Source organism: Danio rerio, chromosome 1, assembly GCF_049306965.1.
Source record: "Danio rerio strain Tuebingen ecotype United States chromosome 1, GRCz12tu, whole genome shotgun sequence".
In the NCBI taxonomy this organism is placed as follows: domain Eukaryota; kingdom Metazoa; phylum Chordata; class Actinopteri; order Cypriniformes; family Danionidae; genus Danio; species Danio rerio.
The window spans coordinates 60,772,540-60,793,997 of NC_133176.1; the positions used below are offsets into that span (position 1 = coordinate 60,772,540).

Genomic DNA, 21,458 nt, shown 5'->3' on the forward strand with positions numbered 1-21,458 from the left:
TATTCAAACAAGAAGTATTAGCCTAAACAGTGATGTTTAAACTCCTAGAATTCATGCTTATTGCTTTGTATTTAATAGACCGGTTCGTTTTTATGTTTATATTAACCTCTCATTTCTTCTTATTTCTCTCATGCATTTGTTATATATTTTATTCATAATTCTCCCTTATTGTTTAAAAAGGAACTATAGTTCGTAGAGACTGTATTTTGTTTTATTTGTAAATTTTTTGTCGTTATAAATAAAAAAATAAAAAATTATGATGACGCAGTGTGATCGGTCATCATGACTGCAGCAACTTTGAGCCCCGAAGTGTCCAGCTGCCCGGCTTGACGGCTCTGTTTTCAACTCCGCCCCCGCCTGCACTCGGCTAATCTCGTTGATCACTGGCTGCAGCTGTGCTTCATGTCGAATGCACCTAATGGCTGCATCCGAAACCGCCTACTACTCAGTAGGTACTGCATTTGAACTTAAACACACTACTCGGCTGTTAGAAAAGTACGTTCTATACAGTATGAAAGTGAAAAGTATGAATGGAATTCGGACGTAATACATTTACCATTACATAATACATTATGTCGCTTCAGTTCCATTCATGAATTCTCTCGCGGGGATATGGGATAGTGCAGCATGCATGGGATGCGTACTTCAGATTTTCGCCTGAAGTAGTGAGTTATTCGGGTACTTCTCGCATACTGATTTTCGAATTCTAGGAATTTGGACATACTACTCGGCTCGCATACTGTTTTTAGCGTACTGTATAGTATGGAAGTATGCGGTTTCGGACACAGCCACTGAGTGACATCACACCTAACAGGAAGAGGAAGTCAGTCGAAGTAAAGCCAGAGATTTTCTTACAGTGATGGAGATTAAAATGTTTATATTACAATCGGGAAACCCATAACGCTAACTTGGTCACCTGAAGCACATCTTAGTCAATCTTAGCGACTGAATATGAGCATTACAAACCTGATTAAATATACTGGCATTTTTGGTTGGTTAATTCTGAAAAATACTTTGCAAAGGCTTTGCAGAGGGGCACATAATGATGACGTCATGACATTTGATTGGCTGGTGGAGTTGTTGTCCCGGGGTCATCATAAAAAATGTTGGTCTCCGGGCAACTAGCACTTGGCAAAATCAGGATGAGCCTGGGGCGACACACACAAGTGAGGATGGCGGCAGCTAAAAAAAAAGGTAGTCATTTGTTTTTTTTCCACGAAAAGTTCGCTACTGAATGAGTCCATCATGATAATGCTTGTAATGCTCGTGTTTTCCCCCTCTTTAACGCCCAGTCTATCGTTATAGCAGACTGATATAGACTAGTCTGTGAATATTTTTTATTGCTTCTTTTAAATCACATCCTGACGCTCCTGTCAGTCATTCAGGTCTCCACCCACTATCAGATGCACTGCAGCGTCTTTGTGATAAAAAATAAACAGTTAATATATTATTAATCACAATGTGGATAAAATAACACCAAGAACATATAGACATTAGCAGGTATGGGCAAACTTGATCCTCGAGGGCCGGTGTACACTAGTCACTAGTCAAACACACCTGAACAAACTAATCAGTGTCTTCAAGATCACTTGAACTCTAGGTCTGTTTGAATAGGGTTGGAGCTAAACTATGCAGGACACCGGCCCTCCAGGATCAAGTTTGCCCACACCTGGACTAGAGGGAAGAAGAATAGGATGTGTACTTGCAGGTTTTCTCAGCTAATGATTTTACAGTCATAAGTCATTTTGAGGAGCCTTAATAAAGGGAAAAGTAAAAGCCTAACTGTTATTTAGGTTTCAGTCAGTAGACTTTTGTTTGACTCTCAAACTAACCCCGAAGAGTGTTAGCTCCTATTATTGAAGGTTTATTAATCTAAAGTCACAGGATCAGAGTATTTCTCTCCATGCACATTTCTGGCTCTACATCTGATCTTGGAGATGCTGAAGATTCTTCCAAATCCTACAAGTGTTTCTCCTTTAAACCAGCTGATTTGTGCAGGAGGGTTTGAGTCACTGCTGCAGCTCAGAGTCACTGAATGTCCAGACATTATTACAGCAGATCCACTGATGGACACTGAGACGTTCATTGGCGGGTCTAAAACAGACAAAATTTACAACTTATTATAGATAAATATTATAGTTTTTCTTTTTATTAGAAACAGTGAACTGTACAAATGAACATAAACTCACACTGCACATCTAAAGTCACAGGATCAGAGTATTTCTCTCCTAGTGCATTTCTGGCTCTACACTTGTATTCTCCACTGTCACCAGAGCTGATCTTGGAGATGTTGAAGATTCTTCCAGATCCTACAGATGTTTCTCCTTTAAACCAGCTGATTTCTGCAGGAGGGTTTGAGTCACTGCTGCAGTTCAGAGTCACTGAATCTCCAGACACTATTACAGCAGATCCACTGATGGACACTGAGACGCTCTTTGGAGGATCTAAAACAGACATAATAAAGTTTTCCTTAGATAAATTAGAGAAATATTTAAAAAGAACTACAAAAAATCTACTCACACATGACATTGAGATAGATCTCAGGTGATGTGAGTGTGTGTCCATGTACAGCACATCTATATCTGCCTGCATCTTCTCTTCTGACTGAATGCAGCAGGAGTTCACTGCTTCTCTCAATCATTCTCTCTGAGTTTCTGTACCAGATGAATGTTGGTGTGTCAGTCAGATTACAGCTGCTCCTACATGTCAGACGGACTGAATCTCCCTCTGTCACTCTCTCAGGAGACTCCAGCTGAAGATCTGAACACAACACACACATTATGGGCTCTATCACAAACCCGACACAATGTGGCGCAAATCGCGACGCAATTGTTGTTTGCTAGCTTCAGCTTGGCGCAAGTGTCGTTTTGAGCCACGCTGTTTAAATAGCAATTATAGGCGTTCTGGTCTAAAAAAGGAGGCGTGTTGAGGCGCACTGCTGACGTGTTGCTATTTTGAGAAACTTTAATAGATTTTTCAATAGACCAGAGCAAAGTCGGTCTAAAGTCCTGCGCAGAGCGTGTTAGTTGTGCACCTCGCTTACACACTGCTTAATACACATAGGATGTACAGCAATACACAAATATATTTACATATAAAAAATAATTCAAATATTAAGGATATATATAGGATATAACAAGAATATATATAGGATATAAATATAAGGATTAAAATATTACAAAACATATTATTTTCTAGCCTACATAAATATAAAAACCAAACTTTCATGCCTTCTTCATCTCCAGGGGCTTTTTTTCAGTTTATTCATAACAATTTGCGTTTGTATAATGTTATTATTATTAGCAGTATTATTTATTATATCCATATTTATATTTGTTTTATTAAAAACAAGCTTAGATTTGCCCACCTTTCAGGTTTTAGACCATATGAGGCACAGCATGTGTTTTAGGATATAACTCAGTTTTCTGAACACACTTCATTATTATTGTTCATTTATTCGTTTGCTGGAAATTAGAACTGAATTTAGAAATAGTTTTGAAACAAATCTAAGCGCTTAACAAACAAAATAAATTATGTATAGGCTAATGAATGTCTGTGCATACAAGAAGTTTCCTCATCCACGAGAGTGAAAGTAAAAGTAAAGAACAAAGAGGCTCATTCTTTATCCTCACGCTGCAGATGCTCTGTTAAACTGTTTTCTTGCTAGTGAAGTGCTCAGTTTTTCCACTTACAAAGTCGGTCATGTAAATACCAAATGTGCCATGGCGCAAAGCAATTGACTCTTAAAGGGAATGGGAGATGAGACTCTGATTGGTTTATGCTCAAAACACATCTAAAACTCATTAAGAGAATAAGCACAACCCTGTTAGACCATGCGCCATGGCGCAAAGCAGATTTTTCCGTCCTTAAAATAGCAAAAGTGGATTCTGACAAAACCTGAAAGCGTTTGCACCCTGCACTTTGCGCATGGATTGTCAAAATTGAGCCCTATATCTAGTGCTGCTCTCATACACTGATTATTATTCTACATAATGACCACAATAAGAGAGAAACCTCAGGAGAGTCACCTGTGACAGAGAGACGCACTCCTGGATAACCAGCCCATTTCCCACCAGGTTGATCAGTAATGAATCTGAAATAATACATGTGTTCATCTTTCTTTGTCACAAGACTCAGTTTGACGGTGCAGTTCTGCTGTTTATCTCCCAGATACTGAAGCCTCTGACTGTATTCAGGGTGCTCAGACAGATCTGCAAGCTCGTCTCGATGTTCTACAAAGTCTTTGTTCCAGAACACTTTCATGATCTGATGTCCAGTAGGGTATTTAAAAGTGCAGCTCATTATCACTGATGAGTCTTTTAGTGCACAGATGTGTGAAGAACTGTAAGTCACAGCCCAATCAGCACTAGAAACCACTGAAACACAAAAATGGATGTTTGAGAAAAGTCTAATACAGAATTTAGTAGAATGTACCAGTCGAACAGTAGTGACTCACTGTGAATCATGAGCAGGAAGATCAGAGGAAGAGGAGGACTCATACTGACCGACATCACCATTGCAACAACTACAAAACAGACACACACACAGTTTTCAACACTTATTACAGCTCAAATAAATTTTTCAAAAACTTAAAGAAAGATTGGGTGAAATCACAAAGCAAATACCGAGGGGGAAGACCGCGTGTCAAGTGAAGACGGAGATGGATGATGAACAGCCAGGGGCGTGGGCACGGAGGGGGAGGGAGGGGGTACAGGTTGAGAGGGGCACCTCAGCCAATGAGGGCAGAGGGGCAGTGGCTCTAGCCACCGGGCCACCCCTGTGCACGGCCCTGCATGCACGTACTGTGGTAAAAGACTATCAGTGTATTGATGTGCACTGTCTGTCATTGACCTGCAACACTGAATCCTTACGACTTTTATTTAACCACAGGGTCTAGTCTTCAGCAGCAGAGACCATTTAAACACAAAAGAACAAATAAACACTGCAAATAAATGGTAATACACACTATTTAAACCAAGTTAACATTTTATAAAATTTGCTTTAAAAAACCCTTAAAGACCGAGACAGCCGCCCGCGGCTAAAAATAAGTATTGTTTATAATTGTTTAATAACTTTTGATCCGCCGATCCGATCCGTACAATTCAAAGATTGCCATAAAGTAGAGAATCTCAGCTTTAACACATTACATTCACCAAGCTTCACAGGCTCCGGAATCAGTGTGGTTACATCATCAAATTTTGACAACGCTGATTTGACAAAGGAACGCTCGTGGCTTGTGTCTTCGGACAAACCAGACATGATACATTGATGCATTGTCCCTCCACCATGCACAGATTGGTTCAAACTCGCTCTCTCTCAACCAATAAGCATAAGTTTCGCTTTGTGGACAAACAGTCAGCTTTTTGAACAACCTGGAACGAGACATTGGCTGTACATTTATGCACGGCTAAATAAAACGAAAAAAAAAATTTCTCATACTAAGTACATTTGTATGCACTACAGCACAAAAACATGACAAAACAGTGACACAGCAAAGACGAAGTGCTGGCCTTGCTGTTTTCAAAGGACGCAAATGAAGGTGCGGCTGTTTATTTGCATTGCAGACAACCAAATCCATATCCACAGACAACCATATCCATGCTGGCACATAAAACCTAAGGATGGTCCATATTGAATCTAGTTTAGTTATGTAACTATAGTATAGGAAATTTTTATATTTAATTTTTTTTACTGAGGATTTGTACCATGTTTATTTGGACTTTGACGCATTATTTATTTTTTATTTGTTCATTGTAAGTGGTGTTGTTTATGGTAACTGAAAATATATTATTTAGAAAAAGTCAAATTTGCTTCAGTGTTCTGTTATTTTGTAACATTTTTTTTCTGTTTAGTTCATTCCCAGAACTTTTGGGCAAATTCATTGTCAGTAAATAAATGCATTTTTTTCCCCATTGAAAAACGCCTTGGAATAACATTGAAATAAACTGCTATAACTTGCTCAGGGAAAGGTGGATGTAGACAAAATTTATTTTGGAAGTATTTATTTATTTATTTATTTATTTCCTTTATTTAGCCAGGAGATCACATTGAGACAGTACTGTCTCTTCTTCCAGTGAGACCTGGTCAAGATGGCAGGCAGCACATAAAGGTTCATATAAAAATCACAAACAATACCACAAAATTACAAAATCACCATTCTTAAAAACATCAGCTCATAACAAACAATTGCAGGTGTCCTTTAAAATGTTGTATAAAAGATGTTTAAAAGTACTCAGAGTCGGAAGAGTGTCAAGATTGAGCTGATTTTGCAGGTCATTCCAAGCCCTGGGAGCGTGAACGGAAAAAGCACGTTTGCCAAGTTCTGATAGTGCCCTTGGAACTATCAGACGAATACATGAACCAGATTTAGTATGTTGATTGTTGGTGTGAAATGTTAATAAATTAAAAATATAGGATGGTAATTTACCTAAAAGACCCTTTAAGATAAATAAGTACAGATGTAATTTTCTCCTTTGATATAGAGATAACCAGTCTAAGGAATCATACAAAATACAGTGATGCGTCCGTGAATCTGCACCTGTGACAAAACGTATTGCTGCGTGATAAACAGAATCTAATTTTCTTAATAGGGTAGCGGTTGCGTGCATATAGAGATGATCACCATAATCCATTACAGACAGAAATGTACTCTCTACTAATTTTTTGCGGGCTTTATAAGGAAAACAATTTCTTGGAAGTATAAAACATCACAGCATGTATTTCTAAAGAAAAACAAAAACAAACTTCATAAGGTTTTGTTTGTAATAACTAGAAAATGCCACTTTTTTAAAAACCGTTTCTGGAAAATTCTGAAATATTTTCTGTTTGTTCATAAGTTTTTGGACCAAAAAATATTTTAGACTGGACCTTTAAATGATACAGATTGAAGCTTCAGGCTCTCCTGTTTAAAATAATATATGTCACTTGAGGCTGACTGCTAAAATTAAAATAAAACTGCTTTTAAAATAAATAACACAAAATATCTCTAGGTCTTTAAGGGGATCTATTATGAAAAAATCCCTTTTATAAAGAATTTAAACACGGTTGTGTGGCAACAGCCTATGAATATTACCAGCATCTAATAGTATATTCTTATTATTTGTATTTTTTATAACCACACACTTGATAAAATCAAAGATCAAAGTCTAAAAGGGTCAGAGCGTTATAAAACATAATTTGTGGGGTATTTTAGGTTGAAACTTCACATGCACACTCTGGAGACGAGGCTTATTTTAAATCTTGTAAAATGGGGATAATAGGTCCCCTTTAAACTATTAGTGATCACAAATGTTAGTAATGAATTAAAAACAATTTGAATTGAATTTATTAAATGGGATAGCCCCTTCAGATCTCATTTTCGAGGGGGTCCCAATTTTAAGTGTTACATTTCTTATCCTTAACTGAAATTGAAACCATGTTATGTACCAAATGATAGTTTATGTGCTGTTTTACCTCATCAGGTTTAAAGAAGTGAGTATACAAGTCTATTTATTGAATATTTTTACAGTTAGTACAGAATTTAACATGTTTTTGTGACAACATGTGCACGTCAGTTTGTGTTCTGAGAAGAATCCGCCTATTCAATGTAATTTAGTATGAATTTAAGGAGGATTATGATTATGCTTTTTGCACAAATAAATAAACACTAATTATGACAATACAAATCTGAGTTATTTAGACTTTAACATAAATAATTTAGTTTATGAGATAGAATCAAGCAACCAGTGCTCTTATATGACAGCTATAGCCCATGTGTCCCATATAACCCAAAGAACAGTATACCAGATAGTAATGAATTCAGTTAAATATTGTTAAATCATGCTCTTACCTGCTCTGTACCAAAGGTTGGACACACTTGATGCCTTAAATACTGCAGATAAAGCAGAAGTGCTATGTGGGTTTATTTATTTAGCGCATTGTCAAAACTTACTGTAGGCTAAAGGTTAAAATGAGCGAGTTTATATCAGTCCACAGATGTCATCTTGTAATGTTTTCAAATTTATGAATGTTTATACTGGATCTATTGCAGGAATAACTATATACGACAGTGAAGCTATTCTAGATAGTCAATGGAAATAATTGCTTCAAAACTATTACTGTGGTATCCTATTGACCGTATTCTGCAATGCGCTGAAGCGTGTTTATTTTTTGTGATTGTTTTGTAATTGTTTATCTTTTGAATCAGCCGCCTATGGAAGAAATTACTCAGAATAAATATGACAGAGAATGGTCAAACTACTCGCTCTCAGACAAACATCAACAATCCAATCAGAGTGATCCTAGCTTATTATAAACGGATCATTTTCTCCTTACAATCTACATTTTGGAAGAATCCCCCCTTCCACCCCATCTCCTCCTTTTCCCCCCTTTTTCTACAGGGGGAGCTATCAAGACCTTGGGTCCCCTGATATGCTTAGTGACCAGGTGGGAGCCCTGAGCTCAAATGTCTCCGAGCTCAGGGTTCTCTCCCGGGACAGCATGCCAAACCTTCTTTAAATGCCAAGCATATCTAAGTGGGAACTCTTGAAATAATTTTTGCTAACTTCCAGCCTCAGCTGTCTTCCTTTTAGCAGAAGAGCTATGAACAGCAGCTACACTAATTATTCTCTTTATTCTCTATTTCCACCTGGGGATACTCATCCCGAGTCCCTCAGACTATGCAGCACCACTGGTTCGATCCAAAACCAGCGACGAGATGATCACAAGGTTTCCATATCTTGGACCAGGCCGTATCCTGAGCAGCTGCTGTGGTGGTCATAGAGGAGTGGAGAGCATGAGACTGATTACTGTGACGCTCCAGGGACATACAAGTCTTCGCTAAAGTCCAGCTTCCAGCCTCCTCGCCTTGACTGCAGCTCTGCACAAGATGTTTGGCCATAGATGAAATGGTCGTGTCCAACTGAGCCTGGTTTGTCTTGAGTTTTTTTTTAATTCTTCACTTTCCCAATCGGTGAAGTTTTTTTTACACGTCGCTGTCGCCTCTGGCTTGCATGGTTCGGGATCTGTAGAGCTGCGCATCGATGGATTTGCTTTTCAGTGTTTGGACTCAGTACTGATTATTAAACCACACTGAACTAAACTAAACTGAACTTAAACTCTGAAAACTGAACTGACACAGTTTACATTTACTATGATCTTCTATGTGAAGCTGATCAGACACAATCTACATTGTAAAAGTGCAATTCTAAGGCCATGTCTACACTAATGCGGATAAATTTAAAAACGGAGTTTTCCTCTAAAAACGCTTCATTCGTTTCTATTCGTTTTCCCAAACTTTGTCATCCACACTGAAAGCCTACAAATGCTTTCAACCTGTACTGCGTATGCGTGAAATGTAAGACGCTTCGGCACACGTCATTTCCGCCTGACGTTTATTTTCTTTCCGGCTATTTGAAACGTTGCGGCAAAATGTCAAGGAAAAGCACAGAGTTTTTTAAATGGACTGACAATGAAGTAGAGTTGCTGCTTCGAGTAACACATGAATACAAAGTTGCAAAAGAGAGTGAAAATGTAGACTGGGAGACGTGCCAAAACAAATACGCCAATATACTGGACCGCTTTAAAGAACAGTATCCTGCTGATGACGCTGCTTACCCTCACAGTAAGGACGACATCACTAAAATCATAATCACAACGAAATTAAAGTAAGCAAATTAGTAACATGACTGTCACATGACAAAAAAAACGCGTCATCGTTTTGGAGAGACTCCGTTTTTTACAGTCTACACTACGACACAAAAACGTCCATTTATCCACTTTGGAGAGCGTTTTCAAAAAGATACGTTTTGTTTTCTAAAAACGCGTCTCAGTGTGGACGGAAGGTCAAAACGGAGACAAAAATATGCCTTTTCAAATTAAAACGCATTAGTGTGGACATGGCCTAATAAAGGTGAATCGAATTGAATAAAGTTGGCTGTTCACTTATTTGATTTTCATAGGTGACGTCAGCCTGATCTCACGAGAAAACGTAAGTATTTTACGTTTTGCCAGTTTAGTGGCTAATTCGTACAAATTTGTACGATTTTAGTCATACGAAATGATACAATTTAAAAATGGCGTGGCACCTAACCCCACCCCTAACCCCAACCGTCATTGGGGGATGAGCAAATCGTACTAAATTGTACGAATTAGATCGTACGAATTCATATGAATTACCCACTAAATCAAAAAGTTACGAGTTGCCGTGAGATTGTGTTGGTGATGGAGAGATGCCAAGGGACATCACAAGAGTTACACTGAACATGCCAGTTACACAAATATGCATAATATTGTTGTCATGGTGAACACCGTGTACTCAAATACACTTAGTATTTATTATTTAAGCTTTTAGACGGCTTTTAGTAAATATTTTCCATGCCTACACCGCTAAAAACACAAGCTAAATATCTGCAAAGAAATAATCATTCAAAACTAAGTGAGTTTTTTTTCCGTAAAACAAGCTAAATAATCTGCCAATGGAGTAAGCCAATATTTTGTTTTCGCTTTGAAATAAACCCCACACACTTATCTATACACTGAGGCACTACACTTAAAACTTTATACTCATGCTTTAAACAATTAAAATAAAACAATTAACAGACAGGAAGCAATAATATAACATTTCATGATGACATAGTTAGCCAACAACAAGCCTATTCTTCCCAGTCCATCAAATGCCATGTTTTTCCCACCAAAGTTCTCCAGTAAAGCATTATGAGACAGTCCTGTCAATCATCCAGAGCTCCGCCCACTCAGAGATCATCCACTAAGGCATGTTCCTGTTAATCTGAGCCAGTAATGAGACACAAAAACAACATGCATTTAAATACCACAGTGGTGTTGGCAGACAACAGTACTGAAAATCTGGACACTCACAGCAACATTTCCATAAACTGCAAGGTTCTCATACAGATGAATGGTCATCTTAGGATCATGACTGTCTGTGCAGGGATGAACATCCTTCATGAAAAGAGAAGAAATCATGTGAACCAGGAGAAAGAGGAAGATAATGTGTTAAACTGAAGTGGTCTACTATAGCAATGCTATCTAGAGTTGCTTGTTCCACTGTATAACCCACATGGTTCAGATCAGGTCAGTACGGCTCGCTTTTGGTGGCTTTTTTCATTGTATTTAATAGCTAGTTCCTGGTACTTATTTTAGCACTACAACTGGGTAGGTTCCTGTTACTAAAACAGGATGTATACAAACTGCTGATCACTGACTGGTCACTACAAGCATAACTGGATTTGTGACAGGACACCAAACACGATGTCTGTATATGAAATCGCCCCCTACATTCTTAAATAGTGCACTATTTGAAGGAGCAGCCACTTCTAGTTTAGTTTATTTGTTTACAGAGGCAATGTACATTAATGAACATCCCTGTAAAATGTGCCAGAATTAGCCAAGAATGGCTATTTTCTATCTGCAGACTCTATAGTGGTGTATAAAACTATAGTGGACATACTGAAGTGCCCTCAATGCACTCTACTAATGAGTGTACAACCCATGCACACTCAACAGCTAGAAAATACCCAAAATGCACTGTGAGGTTGCTGAATGATTTCCCACCTGACCACTAGATGGCAGCCATATAGCAGAATCCTATCTGACAGTTTCAAAATGAAAAATTGTTTAATTAATGTAATGTTTTTATACATGACAGACATTTCATTACTAGACAGCTCATAAAATGCTAATGACTATCTTTAAAATCGAATCTGTCTGAGATTTATCAACCAGCAAAACACAGAGAAAAATGCTCCAGTTCACTCCCTCGTTTCATTCAGTCCTTCAAGTGGACTATAGATGCGGGGTATAGTGAATGAGGGGGCGATTTCAGATACAGCATATATTTGAATAGTGCTGTAGGTGTAAGAAAAACAGACTTACCATCACATTCTCATACACATATGGCATCTGCCTGGGATCGAAGATTATGCTTATGTCATCAGAATAGTCTGTGAGGGTCTGAATGGAAGAGAACTGAAAAAGTCAATGTTGCAATCAGATTCACCAGGCAGAACACTGGTATTGAACAGTGTAAAATACATTTTTAAATGCATAGAAAAGAAAATGGTGTACATTATACAATAAGGTTGTATTAGTTAAGGTTATTCCATGCATTAGTGTTTTTTTCTGTGTAGATTTGGTACATTGTTTGTTCATGTTAGCTAATGTTAGTATCGAAAATGCAGTTGTTTCATTGTCAATTCATGTTAATTCACAATGCATTAACTAATGCTAACAAGCATGCATTTGAATGTTAATAATGCATTAGTAAATGTTGAACTACGATACTGGATATATATATTCAGTCCTTCAAGTTGACTATAGATGTAGGGTATAGTGAATGAGGGGGCGATTTCAGATACAGCATATATTTGAATATATATATATATATATATATATATATATATATATATATATATATATATATATATTTGAATATATATATATATATATTTAAATATATATATTTGAATATATATATATATATATATATATATATATATATATATATATATATATATATATATATATTAGTGGTGGGCCGTTATTGGTGTTTACGCGAGACTCTTATCGCGCGATAAAAAATATTGCCGTTAATCTATCCTCAAAGTCGGGTTGGGAGCTGGGTCTATTCTGCGCAAGCTATGATGACTTTCACCTGATATTTTAGCGCGAAGGTATACCTGACCGGTGAGCCGTCTGACAAAAATGTGCCCTTCTGAATCAAATCAGCATGATGCCTGACTTTAACTGCAGTTTGGCAGTTTCACTTTAACTAATGAACATTTCATTGATGCCCCCATGACAAACTGAAGTATTAGATGCAAATATGAAGTAAGGATTTGTGAGAGTGTTATGGGATCTTGTTGGAAAATATGGCGAAAAGTCCTACATTTTGGTAATAGTTTGATTGCAGTGTTTACTTCAATAATGCCACTAATATCTGCATACTCCACATGTCTTAATTCCATTTCTGTTTAGTTCAGTGATGACTTTAGTCGGATTAAGATGATTGAAAATTGCTGTTAGGAGCTTATGTAGGCCTACAGTTCAACATTCATGTTTACCTGAATAAACAGTAAGTAAACACAAGCACATCTTATTGAACATCATTTATTTTCATCATTAATTATTAGAGTAGAACAGTTTCTAAAGCAGTTTGTGATGCATTTTGGAAACAGGAGATGCGCCCCTGGTCTAATGCGCCACCTGGCTAGAGAAACCCGCTCTCAAAGACTTACTTGTAGTCATTATTTGGGTAGCACACATATTTTGAAGGCCTTAGGTAGAATTCAAATGAGCCATTTTAATCTAGATTAATCTATATATATCATGGTGTTCTGAACAAGCATCTATTAAAGACCTGTTATGCCTCTTTTTACAAAAAGTAAAATGCATCTCTGATGTCTCTAGAATGTGTAGCGAAGTTTCAGCTCAAAGTACCACAAAGATAATAGTTTATATCTTACTGAAACACCCTGTTAGACTTTGATCCAAATTGTGCTGTTTTGGTGACCATTGCTTGAAATTCAAATGAGCTTGTGCTCTTGTCAGAAGAGGGCGGGGCTACAAATGCCTATTTGTAAGAATAGACGCAGTTTTAAAAACAAGACTAACGTTCCATGCTAATGAGTAGGCCCACACGCAATCTGTGCACGCAGAATTCTGCAGATTGTTAGCCATCATTGATTCTGTTTATTTACTTGTGTAAATTGATATTTATTCAGTTTTTTATCTAATTTGAGTAATATTATTGACTAATTTAAAAATATTTATATGATTTATTTACACTATATTTTGTAAAGTAATATTTTTGTCTTTTAGTAGATATAATATTTGAGAGATGTGCTTTGTTTACCAAATAAAGTGGATCTAGATGGATTTGCATTGTAAAGATTAAATACAAGTAAAAAAAAAATATTACTTTTTATTTCCTAAATTAAGGTTACGATACTCCCAAAATAATTCCTCATAAATCCGCACAAAATTCAGCGCAGAAATAGCAAAAAATGTACACAGATTTCATCTGACCTTACTAATAAGGGAGAGATAGCCGCAAGTGGGCGGGGCTTTCCCCCTCTGATGACATCATACAATGGGAGTATGTCAATCCAAGTGTTTCTGCAGACTAATTTTAAAATCTGATTATAACAAACAAAATGTATTAGTTTTTTACCATTAGAAGCTGGTTATATCCACACACTGCTGCCACACAAACAGTGTAAACCCCCTTATTAAAGTGATTTTTGCATAATAGGACCCCTTTAATGATACAATCTGTGACTTTGTGGCCCCCTATTGGACAAACTCAGTATTTAAGCCTGAATTGTAGTGAAACTCACTGACCTGAGGACGCATTTGTTTCTGCTTCACATAGCTGCTCGAAAAGAAAACATTATATCAACACTGAATCCTATTAAACTACGTACAACAGTAATTTAATGCAACAAAAGAAGCTCAGACACTTACCAGGTTATTAACCCAATGATGAAAGCAGCGACAATTCCACAAAGTGATACTACGACAGCAGTATGATATATCTTCCAGTGCTTTACTGAGAAAAGACAGATGGTTTAAGCTTGTTTAGAAAGAGCAGAGTAAGTACATGAGCTGCTTTACCTTTAACAGTGACAGTGACGGCGTCTGATCTCTGAGCTCCATGTGGATTGCGAGCCACGCAGTAGAAGCGTCCACTCTGTACTGCACTGAAACTCTGTCCAGATCCAACAGCTGAGCTTTGATTCTCCTCCAACCAGCAGATTTCTGCAGGAGGGTTTGAGTCACTGCTGCAGGTCAAAGTGACTAAATCTCCCCCCACTTTATTTTTAGAGTCACTGATGGACACTGAGACGCTCCTAGGTGGATCTAAAACAGATAAGCAATGATGTCTTTAATATTCACAACTAACATCGTCTACATCGCTGAACCATCATGAACTCACACTGGACATCTAAAGTCACAGGATCAGAGTATCTCGCTCCATGTGCATTTCTGGCCTTGCACTTGTATTCTCCACTGTCGTCAGAGCTGATCTTGGAGATGCTGAAGATTCTTCCAGATCCGACAAGCATTTTTCCTTTAAACCAGCTGATTATTCCAGGAGGGTTTGAGTCGCTGCTGCAGCTCAGAGTCACTGAATCTCCAGACATTATTACAGCAGATCCACTGATGGACACTGAGACGCTCTTTGGAGGATCTAAAATGATCAAACTAGAACTTGAGTTCATCAAACAGACTCTCCAGTAGAGAACTAAACATCTATGAATCTGTACTCACAGGTGACATTGAGATAGACCTCAGGTGATGTGAGTGTGTGTCCATATACAGCACATCTATATCTGCCTAAATCTTCTCTTCCGACTGACTTGAGGATGAGTTTGTTTCCAATAGTTCCTTCAGTCAATCTCTGTGAGTTTCTGTACCAGATGAATGTTGGTGTGTCAGTCAGTTTACAGCTGCTTCTACATGTCAGACGGACTGAATCTCCCTCTGTCACTCTCTCAGGAGACTCCAGCTGAAGATCTGAACACAACACACACATTATATCTAGTGCTGCTCTCACACACTGATTATTATTCTACATCAGTGGTTCTCAAACTGTGGTACTTGTACCACTAGCGGTACGCAGGCTTCCTTCTAGTGGTACGCAGAGGAATCCAATATGTCATATCTACATGCAACATATATAATGCCTATATTTACACTGCAAAAAATGCTTTTCTTGCTTAGATTTTTTGTCTAATTTCTAGTCTAAATATCTAAAATTTCTTATATTAAGAAGCATTTTCTAGACAAGCAAAACAAATTGTCTTGTTTTGAGAAATAATATGCCAATATTAAGTGAGTTTTTCCGTAAAACAAGCAAAATAATCTGCCAATGGGGTAAGCAAATTAATCTTGTTTTTTCTTTTGACATAAGATTATTTTGCTTACCCCATTGGCAGATTACTTTGCTTGTTTTACGGAAAAACTCACTTAATATTGGCATATTATTTCTCAAAACAAGACAATATGTTTTGCTTGTCTAGAAAATTCTTCTTGATTTAGGAATTGTTAGATATTTGGACTAGAAACAAGACAAAAAATCTAAGTAAGAAAAGCATTTTTTGCAGTGTATGAGGTCCGAGCAACATTTCCAGGTTTTGTTGAATAGGATACTATAGGTTAGCACTTTACATTTAAGTACAGGAATTTATTTATTTATTTATTTTTACTTAATCTATTAACTTTTAAAAGCATGTTTTCATTTAAACGTTGACATTTTATTTTGTTAGTTTTTTTAGATGTTCAAACTATTTATAATGTTTAAAGTGGCTGACAATACAGTTTTTCTCAGTGGCTTTGGTGCATTTCTCACAACACTATTTACATTTGCACAACATTTTCTCAAAACAGTTAGTCATTTGTGCACATCCTAGTATCAGTTTCTCATTCCTTCCAACACATTGCAAATGCTTTCGGACATGCATCAATTGCTTTCATACAACTCTCTGCTGTTTATAACATCATCTGCTTATGTCATGTCAGTCAAAATGAACTAAACGTGTCAAAGCTGAATAGTCATTGCAAATAAAAATAATAGCCCCATTTCATTACTTGAGTCATTACATACACAAATGTTGAACTAGTTGTCAAAATCTTGCAAGCTAATTAGTAACACTTTACAATAAGTAACACTTTACAATAGGGGTTCATTAATTAATGCATTTACTAACATGAACATCACATGAACAACACTTGTACAGCATTTATTAATCATAATTGAACATTTACTAATGCATTATTAACATTCTTGTAAACATTAGTTAGTGCACCATGAGTTAACATGAACTAACAATGAACAACTGTATTTTCATTAACTAACGTTTATTAATATGAATATATACTGTAGTAAATGTATTGTTCATTGCTTGTTCATGTTAGTAAATGCATTACTTAACATTAACTAATGAACCTTATTGTAAAGTGTGACCAAAAAATGGGTTTAAATCTTTATTTTACTGAAAATGTCTTCTAAATTGAACAGTTTCATGAATGATTTTCCGACCTGTGTATGTATGTTGATTTAGTTCCAATATGTTCTGCAATATTGTTCACGGTTGTGCACAGTTCAACACAAAGAAAGTTTATGTTTGCTGTAAATAAGGGTGTGTTTATTCTTCTGCACAATGCTGTGAAAAAATTCAAATTGTAAAGAGCAAATGCAGAAAAAATGTGAAACATACATATTCAGTGTCTTGTACTCAGATCACTCACTCAACGCAGTGATGTCTAACTTTACTGTAGTTTTCAATTGGCTGTGCTAATAGTGTATATAGTGCTATCTTGAACATTTTCACGAAGTTTCACCAAAATCGGACTTTTTTTGCATTGAAAAAATGTCCAGAGTAAACTGACAAAATGAAAACATGACAAAGTCTATCTTGTTCATAAACAATGGTGTCAGGACTTTTCATTTTGATGATACTGACTCTTTGATTGACATCAAAACTTGCTTTTGAGGAATGAGCTCTCCATTTTGAGAATGTGACGCGCTTTTGCAGGTTATCAGCTAGGTTTTGCAGTTTGTACTAACTGTTTTGAGAAATGCATTAACTGTTGTGCAGAAATGCAGAGGTGTTGTGAGAAACGCACCAAAGCGACTGAGAAAAACTGTAATAATAATTTTCTTAATAATAGTAGTTAATCTGCAACGTTTTTAAACTGTCAGAGCTGTAGCTGTTTTTCAACACACACATTACATCTAGTGCTGCTCTCACACACTGATTCTTATTCTTCATTAGTGGTTCTCAAACGTACGTGTACCACCAGTGGTACGCGGGCTTCCTTCTAGGGCAGGGGTCTCAAACTCAATTTACCTGGGGGCCGCAGGAGGCAAAGTCTGGGTGAGGCTGGGCCGCATAAGGGATTTCACAAAAAAAAGTCCTTAAATGTCATTATTAACAGTTTTAATGATTTCTTCTGAACATGAAGTGTCCTGAACATTAATAGAACATTGAGTGAAGATTATGAACAGTTCTTCTGAACATGGCATCTTTTGCCTACTTCTTGCTGCCAGAGACTTGACAGCGCTTCTTCTCACAAATCTGAACCACATTTGGCTTTAGAGCGGAAGCAGTTGAGACCCTCAGTATGGCTTGAAGATGATCATCATTAAGTCTAGACCTGTACTTTGACTTATTGAAGTTCAAGGTGGAGAATAACTTCTCACACACTCAAAACTTCCATTCCCTCACCTAAAAAAAGGCGTATATATGTATAAATAAAACACCCCCACCCCACTCCAGTCACATCAGTCTGTACCAGTCTGTATCTACCTATAATATCAATATATAGGCCTATAAGATGCAGGGCAGGCACGTGCACACATAGGGCTCAACCTGTGCAGTGCACATGCCCTTTTTAGTCTTGCATAGAAAGTGCCCTTCCAAAATGATCAAAAGTGCCCCCGCGACGCGACACACCCTCGGTCCCGCCCTTCAGTAGGCGCGCGATAACATCGCTCTTGAGTACGCGCGCGACAACGTGCATTGAGTGACAAGCGCGCTGTGTACGGATAGAATCAGCGGAGCGGGGAGCGCTCTCTCTCCCCGCTCCGCTGATTCTGTCAGAGTACAGCGGTCGGCGCGGGCCACAAAATATTGCACTGAGGGCCGCAAATGGCCCGCGGGCCGCGAGTTTGAGACCCCTGTTCTAGGGGTAGGCAGAGGAATCCAATATGTCATATCTACATGCAACATATATAATGCCTCTATTTATGAGGTCCAAGCAACATTTCCAGGATTTGTTGAATAGGATACTATAGGTTAACACTTTACATTTAAGTACAGAAATTTTATTATTGTTATTTTTACTTTTTAAGAACAGTAGCCTACCCTTTTTAATTAACTTTTCAAGAGTTCCCACTTAGATATGCCTGGCATTTATAGCAGGTTTGGCATGCTGTCTCGGGAGAGAACCCTGAGCTCGGAGATATTTGAGCGCAGGGCTCCCGCCCGGTTTTTAAGCATATCAGGGGATCCGAGATCAGGTAGGTCTCGATCGCTACCCCTTTAGAAGGGGAGAAAAAGGAGGAGATGGGGTGGAAGGGGGGATTCTTCCAAAAAGAAGATACGGAGAAAGTGATTCATTTATATTAAGCTATAGGATCACTCTGATTGGCTTATTACTGATGAGTGGCCAGCAGTGCACAATCATATCACGTGCTCCTCTCGAAATTAGTTTGTGAAACTTCACCTAAAAGCATGTTTTAATTTAAACGTTGACATTTTATTTTGTTTGTTTGTTTGTTTGTTTATTTAGACAGTGCAGTGCTAATGTTCAAACTATTTATAATGTTTAAAGTGGCTGATAATAATAATAATTTTCTTAATAATAGTAGTTAATCTGCAACGTTTTTTTAATCTGTCAGAGCTGTAGCTGTTTTACTAGGCCTACTACGCTCCTTGATTTCAATTGTCAAAGATTATCACTTCATGGTGGTACTTATTTCTGAGGTGGAACTCGATGAAAAAAGTCTGAGAGCCACTGTTCTACATAATGACCACAAGGAGAGAGAAACGTCACCTGTGACTGAGAGATTCACTCCTGGAGTGCCCATCCATTTTTTATTTTTATCAGTAATGAATCTGAAATAATACTTGTGTTCATCTTTCTTTGTCACATGACTCAGTCTGACGGTGCAGTTCTGCTGTTTATCTCCCAGATACTGAAGCCTCTTACTGTATTCAGGGTCCTCAGACAGATCTGGATAATCTTGACCTTTTTTTGCACGGTATTTGGTCCAGAATGCTTTCATGATCTGATGTCCAGTCGGGTATTTATAAGTGCATCTGATTGTCACTTCTGAACTCTTCAGTGCACAGATTTGTGAGGAACTGTAATTCACAGCCCAATCAGCACCAGAAACCCCTGAAACACAGATATATTTTCTGTTATCGCCTTTATGAACAATGCTATTTTTTTCATCAGTGATCTTAGTCAGATTTCCAGAACAACTAAAAAAAAAACAAAGATTGCAGTGACTCACTGTAAATCATCAGCAGGAAAAGCAGAATAAGAGTCTTCATCATGACAGCAGCACCTACAGACATATAGTAGATACGTAAAATGACATTATTTATCTCTGTTACCATATATTTTTACTATATATTTTGAGTAAAAGGTGTACAAGCACTATTATCTATGTAACATTTAGGTTTTATTACTAATATTTGAATGTTTTCCGTCATTTCTCTTGTCTTATTTCAACATTTTTATGTTCTGTCTTTTTATTTGACTTTGTCTTATGCACAGCACTTTGGTCAGTCTTGTGACTGTTTTTAAATGGCTCTATAAATATGACTTGACCTAATATATACTAAAGGGCCAATCTGATATCACCAAGTAGGATTAAAGTTTCTGGATTAACATCTATCCTGGATCACCATTCAGAATCACACAATCAGAATTAAGGGATATGTTTATTATTAATGTTAAGGTTTACGGTTAGGTTTATGCACTTCAACATAATTGTTATTCATCTATTATTCCCTTCTGATTTTGGGAAGAATGTACAGTTATAGTTAGGTTTAGGGGTAGGGAATAGGTATGGATTACATTTTCCAACTAAATTTATGTTCCAGGATCAACATAGATGTTAATCCAGGATCGCATCGTACTTGGCAAAATCTTGACGTGCCATATTGTAAGGGTGTTTTCATTTTATTTTTTTTTTAAATACCATTACAATAGGTTTTATCTAAAGACTTTTGTTCACTCTAATAGTGACCTTTAAGGAATAGTTCACCCAAAAATGAAAATCATTTCCTCTTCCTTGTTTCAGATCTGTTTGTTTCTTTCTTCTCTTGAATACAAAGGAAGATATTTTGAAGGATGATGGAAACCTGTAACAAATGACTTTAATAGTGTTTCTTCTTCCTACCATGAAAAGTCAGTGGTTACAGGTGGTTTCAGCATGATTCAAAACAGCTTCCTTTGTGTTTATCAGAAAAATGAACTCATAAACGTTTGAAATGAGTGAAGGGTTATCAAGACTGAATGTTTATATTGTGTTCAAAAAGACTAGGAAAACTGAGAGATATAAAAGTCTGTCTTACCGTGCTCCTTTTAGCAGTGACGAATGATGAATGATGAAAAGATAGAGATCTTAACCCCATCACAGCAAAACAAGATGATTAAACTTCCTCTTTCCAAACCCTCCAGACAGACAGGAAGATGGCTAGATAGATAGACCAAATGCTAAATAGATAGATAGATAGATAGATAGATAGATAGATAGATAGATAGATAGATAGATAGATAGATAGATAGATAGATAGATAGATAGATAGATAGATAGATAGATAGATAGATAGATCAAATTATAGATAGATAGATAGATAGATAGATAGATAGATAGATAGATAGATAGATAGATAGATAGATAGATAGATAGATAGATAGATAGATAGATAGATAGATCAAAT

General features: G+C 37.1%; 2 protein-coding genes across 11 annotated transcripts; both read right to left on the minus strand.

Moving 5' to 3' along the window:
* Nucleotides 1-1,315: 1,315 nt before the first annotated feature.
* On the minus strand, nt 1,316-7,888 carry zgc:171470. 8 transcript variants are annotated; one of them, XR_012402249.1, is made up of 7 exons: nt 7,829-7,878; nt 4,457-4,525; nt 4,029-4,376; nt 2,521-2,760; nt 2,190-2,444; nt 1,670-2,094; nt 1,321-1,518 (listed from the first exon to the last, which is right to left on the minus strand). XR_012402249.1 is itself a non-coding variant. In NM_001111185.2 (6 exons), the coding sequence occupies exons 2-6, from the start codon at nt 4,515-4,517 to the stop codon at nt 1,868-1,870; spliced, it is 1,131 nt and encodes a 376-aa protein (NP_001104655.2). In that variant the 5' UTR covers nt 4,518-4,525; nt 4,626-4,673; the 3' UTR covers nt 1,316-1,867. The 8 variants fall into 8 exon arrangements, 3 of the variants coding, with proteins under 3 accessions (NP_001104655.2, XP_073804015.1, XP_073804007.1); XR_012402247.1 differs by lacking the exon at nt 7,829-7,878 and adding an exon at nt 5,148-5,261 and having other exon boundaries at nt 1,321-1,511; XR_012402248.1 differs by lacking the exon at nt 7,829-7,878 and adding an exon at nt 5,148-5,258.
* A 2,392-nt stretch (nt 7,889-10,280) lies between these two features.
* On the minus strand, nt 10,281-21,231 carry LOC103908692 (B-cell receptor CD22). 3 transcript variants are annotated; one of them, XM_073907605.1, is made up of 11 exons: nt 21,090-21,231; nt 20,021-20,074; nt 19,558-19,902; nt 15,268-15,513; nt 14,933-15,187; nt 14,611-14,856; nt 14,461-14,545; nt 14,338-14,368; nt 11,872-11,949; nt 10,855-10,938; nt 10,281-10,765 (listed from the first exon to the last, which is right to left on the minus strand). In XM_073907605.1, exons 2-11 carry the CDS (start codon nt 20,061-20,063, stop codon nt 10,745-10,747), a joined length of 1,434 nt encoding a protein of 477 aa, XP_073763706.1. In that variant the 5' UTR covers nt 20,064-20,074; nt 21,090-21,231; the 3' UTR covers nt 10,281-10,744. The 3 variants fall into 3 exon arrangements, with proteins under 3 accessions (XP_073763706.1, XP_073763704.1, XP_068078214.2); XM_073907603.1 differs by having other exon boundaries at nt 11,872-11,964; nt 21,090-21,183; XM_068222113.2 differs by lacking the exon at nt 21,090-21,231 and having other exon boundaries at nt 11,872-11,964; nt 20,021-20,084.
* Nucleotides 21,232-21,458: the final 227 nt, after the last annotated feature.